At 42.6% G+C, this 12,896-nt stretch overlaps 2 protein-coding genes across 2 annotated transcripts; both read right to left on the reverse strand.

Moving 5' to 3' along the window:
• Positions 1-750: 750 nt before the first annotated feature.
• Positions 751-7,993, reverse strand: LOC114404131. The gene is made up of 2 exons (XM_028367234.1): positions 4,512-7,993; positions 751-4,228 (listed from the first exon to the last, which is right to left on the reverse strand). The coding sequence occupies exons 1-2, from the start codon at positions 7,991-7,993 to the stop codon at positions 763-765; spliced, it is 6,948 nt and encodes a 2,315-aa protein (XP_028223035.1). The 3' UTR covers positions 751-762.
• Positions 7,994-8,214: 221 nt separating this feature from the next.
• LOC114404132 lies at positions 8,215-9,657 on the reverse strand. Its single transcript, XM_028367235.1, has one exon. It carries the CDS (start codon positions 9,655-9,657, stop codon positions 8,215-8,217), a length of 1,443 nt encoding a protein of 480 aa, XP_028223036.1.
• Between the last annotated feature and the right edge of the window lie 3,239 nt (positions 9,658-12,896).

Genomic DNA, 12,896 nt, shown 5'->3' on the forward strand with positions numbered 1-12,896 from the left:
GTGCTTTTGTGGTCATGCTTATTATTATTATTTTTTTTTATTATTATTTTTATTTTTTTTATTATTATTATTATTATTATTTTTTGATTTTTTTTTGAAAAAAAAAAAAAAAAAAAAAAGCAATTGACCACGTGCAACCTGCAAGGTTTATCCATTCTCAGGGTAGCTGTTGACACACCCTTCATCTATTCACGAGTTCAAAGAAAAAGTGTTTTGTTGTTTGTGCTTCTCAAAAAAGACATGAAAGAAAATTTATGATTTTGAGACATATTTTGTTTCAAATGCTACCATAAAAAAAAAGGAAAGGTTTTATAAGCTGAATAAGTGAGAATTCCAAATGAAAGGCAACAGACTCAAATTTATTTGAAAGAGTGGTGACCTGCCAATGGCATGGCTCCACTGATCTTACAAAGTTTGGAAAATGGTAAATATAAATCGAAGGTTTATTGAACACAATAACCGTTGTTCCCTCTGACAACCTTGAATTCCACTGTTTGGATGCTTCAGATTCAGGGTCTCCTTGACATTCCATTGTGCCCCAAATGAACAAAGATCATCTCGATGCAGTTACTTTGTCTTTTGATCCTTAAATTTTGCATAGATCGCCCTCTCGGGTTTTCAACCTATCAGGCTAATTATTCTTCTGTTTGATGTCTCTAATTTTTGCCTGGGCCGCCCTTTCGGGTTTTCGACCCACCGAGACGCTCATTTTTGCCTAAGCCGCCTTTCGGGTTTTCGACTTACCGAGCTGTTCTTTTATTTTTAGACAAAGTATTTCTTGACTGCATCCGCATTCACGGGACGAGGGAGCTCATCCCCATCCATAGTCGTAAGAGTCAGTGCACCACCAGAGAAAGTTCTCTTGACGACATATGGGCCTTCGTAATTAGGCGTCCACTTGCCCCTAGAATCGGGTTGGAAAGATAAAACCTTCTTGAGCACAAGATCTCCTTCTTGAAACACACGAGGACGAACCTTCTTGTCGAAAGCTTGCTTCATCCTCTGTTGATAAAGCTGTCCGTGGCACAAGGCCTTCATGCGTTTTTCTTCAATTAGATTCAACTGGTCATATCTGCTTTGGCACCATTCAGCTTCTGATAACTGGGCCTCCATTATAACTCTCATTGATGGAATCTCAATCTCCACAGGGAGTACTGCTTCCGTGCCATACACCAAAGAGAAGGGGGTTGCCCCTGTTGAGGTACGCACTGAAGTGCGATACCCATGCAAAGCATACGGTAACATCTCATGCCAGTCTTTGTATGTGACCACCATCTTCTGCACTATCTTCTTGATATTCTTGTTTGCAGCTTCAACTGCGCCATTCATTTGAGGTCTGTAAGGAGAAGAATTGTGATGCTCAATCTTGAACTCTTCACACAAATCTTTCATCATCTTGTTATTCAAGTTTGTTCCATTATCTGTAATGATTCTGTTGGGCACACCATAACGGCAGATGATCTGATTCTTGATAAAGCGGACCACGACTTGCTTAGTCACATTTGCATAAGATGCTGCTTCAACCCACTTGGTGAAGTAATCAATAGCCACTAGAATGAAACGATGCCCGTTTGAAGCTTTCAGTTCGATTCTACCAATCATATCGATGCCCCACATAGAGAAAGGCCACGGAGAAGAAAGAACATTAAGTGTAGTTGGTGGTACGTGAATTCTGTCAGCATAAATCTGGCATTTGTGGCACTTCCTGGCATGCTTGCAACAATCTGTTTCCATCGACATCCAGTAGTAACCTGCTCTCAACAACTTCCTAGCCATTGCATGTCCATTGGAGTGAGTTCCAAAGGAGCCTTCATGTACCTCATGCATCAAAAGTTCTGCTTCTTGCTTATCTACACACCTGAGTAGTACCATGTCAAAGTTTCTTTTGTACAAAACATCCCCATTTAGGAAGAAATTACCAGACAATCTTCTCAAAGTTCTCCTGTCTTTGTTGGATGCTCCGGGTGGATATTCCTGGCTTTGAAGGAAACACTTGATATCATGGAACCAGGGCTTATCATCAACAACCTCTTCGACTGCAAACACGTGAGCGGGCCTCTCGAGGCGCTGAATTCTGATTGTTGGCAAATTGTTCCGGTGACTCACTTCGTACATGGAGGATAAAGTTGCTAACGCATCTGCCATCTGGTTCTCATCACGAGGGATGTGGTGAAGCTCCACTTTGTTGAAGAAGGTTAGCAAATGCCTTGCATAATCTTTGTATGGAATCAAGCCGGGGTGGCGAGTTTCCCATTCTCCTTTGATTTGGTTGATTACGAGAGCTGAATCCCCGTAAATGTCAAGGTTTTTGATTCTCAAGTCGATGGCTTTTTCAATGCCCAGGATACATGCTTCATACTCTGCCATATTGTTGGTGCAATCGAACTGTAACCTTGCAGCGAAAGGGAGATGATTACCTTCCGGAGTGATAATAACTGCCCCAATTCCATTGCCAAAGACATTCACTGCTCCATCAAAAATCAAACCCCATCTAGACTCGGGATCCGGACCTTCTCCAAGCAATGGGTCATCACAATCCTCCATCTTCAAGTACATAATCTCTTCATCAGGAAAGTCAAACTTGACGGGTTGATAGTCCTCAATCGGTTGGTGAGCCAAATGATCCGCAAGAACACTCCCCTTAATTGCCTTCTGGGTGCGGTATTTGATATCATACTCGGATAACAACATCTGCCAACGAGCAATTCTTCCTGTCAAAGCGGGTTTCTCAAAGATATACTTGATCGGGTCCATCTTGGATATTAGCCAGGTGGTGTGGTTAATCATGTAGTGACGAAGACGCTTGGCAGCCCAGGCTAGTGCACAACAAGTTTTCTCAAGTAGGGAGTACCTGGACTCACAATCTGTAAACTTCTTGCTCAAGTAGTAGATGGCATGCTCTTTCCTTCCGGTCTCATCCTGTTGTCCGAGCACACAGCCCATAGAATCTTCTAACACAGTCAAGTACATAATCAGAGGCCTTCCTTCAACTGGAGGTATAAGAATTGGAGGTTCTAGCAGATAATTCTTGATACTATCAAAAGCCTTTTGACAATCTTCGGTCCAAACAACCCCTTGATCTTTTCGAAGCAACTTGAATATAGGTCCGCACGTGGCTGTCATGTGCGATATGAAACGAGAAATGTAATTTAGACGCCCAAGAAAACCTCTCACTTGTTTCTCTGTTTGTGGAACCGGCATTTCTCTAATGGCCTTGACCTTGTCAGGATCTACTTCAATACCTTTCTGACTGACAATGAAACCCAAGAGTTTTCCAGATCTAACACCAAAGGTACATTTGTTGGGATTCAGTCGAAGTTGATACTTTCTCAGCCGTTGAAACATCTTCAGCAAGTACTCGACATGTTCTTCTTCAGTGCCTGACTTGACAATCATATCATCCACGTACACTTCTATCTCTTTGTGCATCATGTCATGAAAGAGAGTGGTCATGCCTCTTTGGTAAGTGGCACCTGCATTTATCAACCCAAAAGGCATTACCCTGTAACAAAAGGTGCCCCAAGGCGTGATGAAAGATGTCTTTTCTCTGTCCTCAACTGCCATCTTGATCTGATTGTACCCAGAGAAACCGTCCATGAAGGAGAAGACCTTGGCCTTTGCAGCGCTGTCAACCAATACATCGATGTGAGGTAGAGGAAAGTCATCTTTCGGACTAGCCTTGTTCAAATCCCGGTAGTCAACGCACATCCTGACTTTGCCGTCCCTCTTTGGAACAGGCACTATGTTGGCTAACCATGGAGGATACTCTGATGTGACAAGAAAACCTGCATCGATCTGCTTCTGTACTTCCTCTTTGATCTTGAGAGCCATATCAGGGTGAGTTCTTCTCAGTTTCTGCTTGACCGGTGGGCATTCGGGCTTCAAAGGCAAACGGTGCTCCACAATACGGGGATCCAAGCCGGGCATATCCTGGTACGACCATGCGAACACATCGGCATATTCTTTGAGTAATTCAATCACCCTTCGTTTGACAGTTGCCTCAAGCGATGCCCCAATCTTGACTTCCTTCTTATCTTCCTCGGTTCCCAAGTTAATCACCTCTACTAACTCCTCATGAGGCCGAATGGTTTTCTTTTCATATTCCAATAACCGAGCAAGTTCCTCCGGGATTTCATCATCCTCCTCCTCTTCAGCCTCGTAGACAGGAGATTCGAAGTTGGGAGAGGGTGCAAGGTTATTATGTTCAACGGGCTCATAAATGCCTAGTCTGCATATGATTGATGATTGACTTTAGAAAATGAGTGAACAATGCAGACTTTTTATAATTAATTGAAATCAGAAAACAAAAATAAAATATTTTGGGTTTTTTGTGTTACCATTTTCCAGAAAGAGCAATAAGCATAGATATCGGGATAAACCACATTTTCCATTAATAAGAGTAGTGCTTGAAACAAAACAGCCCTACATAATTGCGCTTTCGTCCTGGGCAAGACGAAAGGATCTTTTTTTTTTTGAAAAACAAACAAACAGAAAAAACAAAGACACATTACTTTGATGCATGAACCACTGAAGGGATGTCAACCGCGTCCCAGTTGCGAACAAGTTTTCCAGGTGTGACAAATGCAAGCACTATCTCTTCAGGAACATCTTCCAAGACGGCATTGGCTTCTGGCGAGTTGTTGATGAACCCGGCGCTACAAAAGGTGCTAGTAATGGAGCTTGATCCAACACTGTTCGTTGCGGATCCTGCAGAAGAAGCAAATCCCAGTCCTTCACGGTTTTTACTCTCCAGCAACTGCACAACTTTTCCCCATCCTACACCTGTTCCTTCCTGCACCACTTTCTGTGCGCTCTTCCAAGTAGCAAAAGATACTTCATTTTTCTCTGGCTTTTTACCCTCTAAAGTCAGGCCTTGGAAAGAGGTTCCTTCTGTTTCATCAGCACCAATAAAGGAAAAAGCTGACAAATGACTAACCAACAAGGCTTCCTCTCCACTCACAGTGATCAATTTCCCATTTCTGACAAACTTCAGCTTTTGATGCAAGGTGGATGTCACGGCCCCAGCTTCATGGATCCATGGCCTACCCAAAAGGCAACTGTATGCGGCTTGGATATCCATCACCTGGAATGTAATTTGGAAAACAAACGGCCCAATTGTAACGGGCAAATCAACCTCCCCGATAACAGACTTTCTTGATCCATCAAACGCTTTGACAACCACCCCGCTTCTTCTCATGGGAGGCCCCCGGTAGGAAAGTTGGTCTAATGTGGATTTGGCCATTACATTCAATGAGGAACCAGTGTCCACAAGTACATTCGACAAAGCATCAGACTTGCAGTTCACCGATATATGTAACGCCAGATTGTGGTTCCTCCCCTCCTCAGGAAGCTCTTCATCACTAAAACTTAAATTATTGCAGGCAGTAATGTTTCCTACTATACTGTCCAATTGATTAACAGTCACGTCCCTCTCCACAAAAGCTTGGTCCAACACTTTCATTAGAGCCTCACGGTGTGCTTCTGAGTTCAATAGCAGAGACAAAATGGATATCTTAGAGGGAGTTTGCAGCAGCTGGTCTACTACTTTATACTCACTCTTCTGGATCAGTTTCAGAATCTCGTCATGATCAGAATTCTTGCTAGTCCCATTGGATTGGCCTACTTCCTTCCTTGTACCGGGGCCATTCACTGTCGCCTGTTTAACTGCCGGATCATTCACTTTCTTTGCAAACAATGTGGGGATAACACGTCCATTCCTTAGAACTTTACCGTCACTAGCAATGTTGTCCACAGAAATCGCAGGAGTTAGGGAGGGCAAAGGCACCTCCTGCCCACCTTCCAACATCGTGGCACTATACCTGTAAGGGACCGCTTTTAGAGAAGCATACGGCATAGGTCCTGGCAAGCCAACCACCAGTGGAGTAGTAGTTGATTCCCCACTGTTATAGCTTATTTCCAACCGCTGAAACTCAGGGGTGATGACGCACACTTCCTTGTCCTTCCTCGTGATGATTAGTTCTCTGTTGTCTATCAGCCTTTGTACGTCCTCTTGTACCTTTGGGCATCCTTTTACATTCACAGGACATATTTCACACGCTGCATGATCATGGTCAAACAGAGCTGCTTCGCACATCTTGATATGTATTGGGACCAGGGGAGTTCGAACGTGCTGGACGTTCAGGATGACACCGTCTTCATCACAATCTTGTATCATGTTGACAGCAGGCCCGTGGTTCGGCAGAGGGTTCGCCTGAACATTGGGATTCTGATCTTTGAAGGATAGCAAGTTGGCCCGGACTAGTTTTTGCACTTCATTTTTCAGGACATAGCAGTTTTCAACGTCATGACCTGGGGCCCCTTGGTGGAAAGCGCAGGTTAAATCATGACGAAACCAGGGAGGTAAAACATCTGGTGTACGAGGGGGTGTTCTGACCTGGACAAGGTTTTTGGCGAGCAGGGCGGGGAGTAAGTCAGCATATTTCATCGGGATTGGATCAAAGGTTGTTTTTTGGCGGTTTTGTGAGTGATATGGTTGTTGGGGGGTCTGCGGGCGATTTTGTTGTTTTTGAGGGTATTGTGGCTGATGGTATTGCTGTGGAGGATATTGTTGTGGAGGGTATTGTTGTGGAGGGTATTGGTATGGAGGGTATTGTTGGGGGTAATGTGGCCTTTGTTGGTGATATGATGGGTTCGGGATAGTGGATGCGACATTCGCAACCTGACGATATGGGGTGAAATTCTGCTGAGGCTTACCATGAGCTACCATTCCCACCTCTTGATCTTTCTTCTTCGCAAAGTGGCCTCCAAACTTCTTGGCATTACTTGCGGCAGGGGTACTTTCCGCAGTCAAACGTCCCTCTCGGACACCTTCCTCTAATCGCACACCCATGTTGACCATTTCAGTGAAGTCTGTTGGTGCACTTGCAACCATTTTCTCGTAATAAAACTGGCTCAGGGTCTTCAGAAATATTTTAGTCATTTCCCTTTCTTCCAACGGCGGGACAATCTGGGCAGCCACTTCCCTCCAACGCTGAGCATACTCCTTGAACGTTTCCCTCTCTTTTTGTGTCATCGCACGGAGCTGATCACGATCTGGGGCCATGTCCAAATTGTACTTATACTGTCGGATGAACGCTTCACCCAGGTCATTGAACGTACGAATGCTCGCACTGTCCAAATTCATATACCACTTCAGAGCGGCCCCAGTCAGGCTGTCCTGAAAGAAATGAATAAGCAGCTTATGATTGTCAGTATACATGGACATTTTCCGCGCGTACATCACCAAGTGACTGCGGGGACAAGAGTTTCCTTTATACTTCTCGAAGTCTGGCACCTTGAACTTGTGAGGGATAGTAACATTTGGGACCAAGCATAATTCACAGGCGTCCTTCCCGAACAGATCTCTTCCTCGGAAGGCTTCGACTTCCCTTTGCATACCATCAAATCTTTCTTGGAGTTCTTCCATCTTGTCGAAGGCTACAACATTTTCAGCTTGGAAAATTGGTTCAACCTCTTGTTGAATAGTGTGAATCAGTGGAGCTGAATAAGTCATTGCAGCTTGAGGGAAAGAGGTACTGGGTTGCGGAACTGGTGCTGACTGCTGAGCAAAAGGAGGTGGAACTTCAGATACAGCGGGCTGGGGGCCTCCACAGACTGGAGGTGGCATTCCCCATGTACAACCTGGAGGCAAAAAGAGGGGTGGAGAAGTCACCGTAGATAGTGGGGTTGTGCTCACCAAAGGCTGCTCTACAGTAGCGGCGGCAGCTTGAGAGTTCTGGGCTGACAGGAGTGCACTCATCATGGTCGTCAACCTATCCATTCCCTCTCGTAAAGTGGCAACCTCCTCCCTGAGACTCTGATTTTCTTGTTCAACTATATCCATCCTCTTCCGATTGGCCCTGGTGTTGTAAATGCGAGTTGGTTTGTGGAGAATTCGTCGGGCCACTTTCCTTGGGCGGCGGTTGATCCCCTTTTGAAGCAGTGAACACAGTGTGAGACTCGATTTAGAAACCATGAATGCAACATGATGCATGCTTATGCTTATGCAAAAAGAAAGGGAACAAATTATTATCGAAGAACTTGTTAGAGAAATTGTAAACATCATAAACTGAAACACTTCACTTAAGCATTGGAATATTACAAAGAAATTTTTTTTTTTTTTTTTTTTTTTTTTTTTTTTTTTTTTTTTTTTTTTTACAAGTCAAGAGATTTCGGGAGCTAAAATCTAAACATAAGGTCCTAAGAACTTCAGACTCAAACTCCCGGAGTAGATGGATCCTCGGAATCTGAATGTGCACGGGAGAACAAATCCATAAACCTCCTCTTCCTTCTAGCATCTCGGTGGAGCAAAGCGTCTTTCCGACGAAGCAAGTCGTCCTTCTCAATCATCCTCTGGTTCTGGATAAAAAGCTCACGGCTCTGTTGGGCTATCTTCCCCTTCAAAATCTCATTCTCTTGCTCGAGCCCCTGGTATCTCCTCTTCCAAGTTTCTTTTTCTTGCCTTTCTTTGGTTAATTGTTCATGAAACTCTTCCTTAGTATCAAAGGGGATAGGCAAGGATGATGGTGGGATGGTGGACGATAGGTATCTGGGTAAGCGGTAGGGTAGGCCAAAGCTCTTGGTCCTATCAATAACCCACTGGGTATAAGATTCGTGCACATAGTCTGATTTCTTTCCCAACTGACTTCTGTTGAGTCTGCGGATAGCGCTCCAAGCTTGCGCGAATCTTTCCCTTTTGTTCGAGTGATCTCCATGGTTAAGATAGAATTCATTAGTCAAGGCAAGGTTGTTTGGTTTTGTCTTTATCGGGTACCCAAATTGTCGTCGAGCGAGAAGCGGGTTGTAGCTAATTCCGCCACGCATACCCAAAAGAGGTACGTTGGGGTATTCACCACAACTCACAATAATCTCTCCAACATCACTAGCTGCTTGGTACCAAACAATGTCAGATGGGTCAAGAGTCATGATTCGGCGAGGCCAAGAAAGCTTATCATCATTGGTCTTGAAGGCACGGGATTGAGGTAAGTGGAAGGTAAACCACTGATAGAATAAAGGTGCACAACAAGAAATGGTTCCACGGCCAGCCTGGGTACGGTCATGGATAGAATGGTAGGTATCGGCGAGTAGAGTGGGTACGGGGTTCTTTGTAAGAAAGATTTTAATGGCATTGATATCGATGAAGTTGTCAATATTTGGGAAGAGTAAAAGGCCATATATAAGGAGGGCTAGGATGGAATGGAAGGCAAGTATGCTAGCTGCTTCAGCAAATATAGAGGCTTGTTGGTAGAGGAAGTGGGTGGGAAGACCTTGGAGGCCTCCCTTAGAGGTAAGGTTTGCTTGGATGATAGAGGTTTTAAGATGGAGGGCGGCTGCGATGTCAGAGGGTTTAGGGGTAGGCTCAAAACCATGGAAAGGTATCTTGTCTGGCACAGGTAAACCCACTAGGTAGGAGTACTCTTCAAGTGTGGGGACAAGCTGGTAATCGGGAAATGTGAAGCAATGGTAGAGCGGGTCATAGAACTGAACCAGGGTCTCTAGGCATCCTTCCTCAACATCTACTCTAAGAATTCTGAGCAACTTCCCATGATGAGCTTGAAAATCAACTGGATCACTTACTAAAGATGCTAGCTCCCTTAATCTCAACAGGTCTGTTTTTTTGAAAAGGTACTTCCTAGTGCTTCTCAGTGGGATGTCCATATCTACAAAGTTTACAAAAAGCTTGTCTAAGTCCTTCGATAATTTGGATGAAAAAAGAGTTTATGCATGGATGCATGTATGCATGATTATGCCAAAGTATGGAGAAAACATGGTGAAGTTAAGTCCAAAATGTTGGAGTTAAGGGTAAACACGCCATTTGGTAAGGACTATGGTTTCATATGTACCTGTATCACGGGTTCTACCAAGTTCCCAAAGTCATTGACCACTTCCGGATATTGTCGGATTACGGGACTACTCCCGGTCCAACAACGTCCATAGGAAAGCCTCGTTTGAGTGTAGTATCGCGTATCAACCAATTCAAGACTACTCTTGATTAGCCACCGCACTACGTCCTAAAAGGCTAAGATGGGTTAAAGGTAACTAAATGTCCTCAACTTCATAGGTCGCTTGGAAATATCAATGCTGAACACGACTACTCATGCCAACATAGTAATATTCCCAAGATCCCTCCATTGAGCGGGGTTATCACATGTGCCACATCCGAAACTCACTCTCGGAAAGACACTATGATTATACCACCATCCTATCTTATGTTTCCCTCAAGTCCGGGTGTAGGACTTATCTCACCACTCACGTAAAAGATAAACACTTAGGCACGTATTTACAGTTTCAAATAATAATAAAGCATAAAGATGAAGAAAAACAAGATAGGTTTAACCCACTTAGGAGTGTGATCCCCAGTGGAGTCGCCATTTTTCTGTCGCGGTGATTTTCGGATATCCAGCTATTGATTAGCATTGACTCGCAATTTAAGATCACCACCGATCTTTTATTTTTCCGAAGAAAAGGGAGAAAGCTCGAAAAAACCCTATTTTTGAGAGATCAAAGGTCCGGGGGTTGGTTACGCAAAGGGAAGGTACTAGCACCCTAAACGTCTATAGTACTCTATAGGAACCTCTTGCTTATTTTATCTTTATGCTAAATTAATTATTTGTTTTGAAATAAATGCTCAAGTGTGAAAAGATTAAAGAGATAGGTTCGAGGGAAAGGAAAAGAAATGTTTTTGTTATTTTTATTGATTTGGAAAGACAAAGTCTTTTGCCTACATACCCGAATGGGATCAAAATCATGTAGTTCGGGGTAGAAAGTCAAGTGATTGGTTTTGATTGATTTTAAAGTTCGAAAAAAAAAAAAAAAAAAAAAAAGTTTAGGCAAGATAAGAGGCCGAAAAGGCATAGAAGAAATAAAAGAAGTGAGTTCGATTGATTTTAAATTGAAAAAAAAGTTAGATTGATTAAAGGTTGATTAAAGATTTGATTAAGAAAGAAAGGATAAAGATTGACCCTTTTTTTTGAAATTTCGATTATGGAAAGTTTTTTTGGTTTTTTTGTTTGACTCTCTTTTCTTTTTTTTTTCTTTTTTTTTTTTTTTTAGTTATACGGAGATAAGTCTAAACGCGCCGGATCCCTTAAAATGACGTTGGATCAAGTGAGGGCCCTTTTCCTCGGATACGGTTCAAATCACATGATCGTCCACGGCGGAAAACATAAAAATAAATGTGAGTGTCGGTGCAGATTCTCATTTTTATTTTTATTTACATTGGACCTAGATACATTCTAATTGACAATAATAAATAAAAATGTCAAATGCATTAAAATAAATATGCTAGAAGAAATAATAAAATGCATGAAATACAAAACAATAAATACATATGGTGCATAAAATAAATAAAGAAAATAAAATGCAAGACATAAAAATAAATATGATGCTGGAAATAAATAAAAGAAAATAAAAATGCAAGACATAAAATAAACATGATGCTAAAAATAAATAAAAAAAAAATGCAAGACATAAAGATAAATATAATGCTGGAAATAAAATAAAAAAAGAAAATAAAAATGCAAGACATAAAATAAACATGATGCTAAAAATAAATAAAAAATGCAAGACATAAAGTAAATATGATGCATAAAATAAAATAAACAAAATAAAAATGCAAGACAAAAAAAATATAATACTGGAAAATAAAATGCAAGACGTAAAATAGATATGGTGCTGGAAAATAAATAAAGAAAATAAAAAATGCAAGGGCATAAAGTAAATATGATGCATAAAAAAAGTAATAAAAAAAAAAAAAAAAAAGAGAAGAAAAGGGGGTGCAGAAAGTAAATACTAGAAGGAACAGAAAAAAGGAAATGGGCTCAAAATAAAAAGTGGGCTTAACAGATCAAATCTGAATCGTCAGATTGATCGAAGCGTCCAGATTTGATCATGGGGAGGCACAGTCTTAGCCATTAGATCTTAATCAAACGTCACAAGAGAAGAAGAACAAAGTAAAAACCAAGAGGTGAGACGCATCTGATCAAAACAGGGGATAACATTGGCCGTTAGATCTAGGATCTAACGGTTCAACCCTGATGGTCCATGGGGACACAGAGATCCGCGTGCACCATAGTATTGGTCATGGCAGCAGTATAAATTCGAAAATAAACCCTAAAATAACATAAATCCAATTTCTTCCTCTTTCTAAAGAAACGCTTCAGAAGCTCTCTTCTCTCTCTAACCACACACCGCCGGAAGCTGTTTACCGGCGCAGTGGCTGGCCGGCCATGGGTGGCGGCGCCGCCGCGTCGGAAAAAGAAACTCCTCCTTTTTTAAAAAAACTACATGTTTTGAATTCCTTTTTTTCCCTAGTTCTCAAATCCACCGTTATTTTTTGAAAACCAATACTGATAAAGCCTAGATCTAGCCTTGAATCTTAGAAAAAAAAAGTGAACTACCTTTGTTCTTATGTTATCGTTTAAGCTTCAGAGTGGAAACGGTTACAGTTTGGGTTGTGTGGGTGTGGGTGTCGGCTGATGGTGGTGGTTGGTGTAGGCTTTAGGCCGCGTGAGTGAGTGGGTTACTGTGTTCGCGTGGGTTTCTGTTCTAACGTTTCGATTTCTAGGGAAGGAAATGAATAGTATGAGCAAGATGATTTTGGTTTTTTCTTGTGTTGGTGGTTCACGGAGGGGGGAGGGTGGCGCTGAGTGGTGGCTCTGAGTGGTGGCTCGTGGTGGCTCTGAGTGGTGGCTCTAGGCCGATGGTGGTGGTTCGCGGAGGAGGAAAGGGGCTGTTGAGTGGTGGCTCGTGGTGGCTTGGCTGTTGGTATTCTGACTGTTCGTATTCACCTCTGCCCTCTCTCTCTCCCTCTGACATGCACAGTAATTAATGCAGCATTTAAAGGACATAATTAGGGTAAAAAACGAAGAGCCCCTCTGGGCCTGGACCGAGAAAAC

This window comes from Glycine soja, unplaced genomic scaffold, assembly GCF_004193775.1.
Source record: "Glycine soja cultivar W05 unplaced genomic scaffold, ASM419377v2 tig00000369_3_pilon_5407205_5421795, whole genome shotgun sequence".
Lineage (NCBI taxonomy): Eukaryota > Viridiplantae > Streptophyta > Magnoliopsida > Fabales > Fabaceae > Glycine > Glycine soja.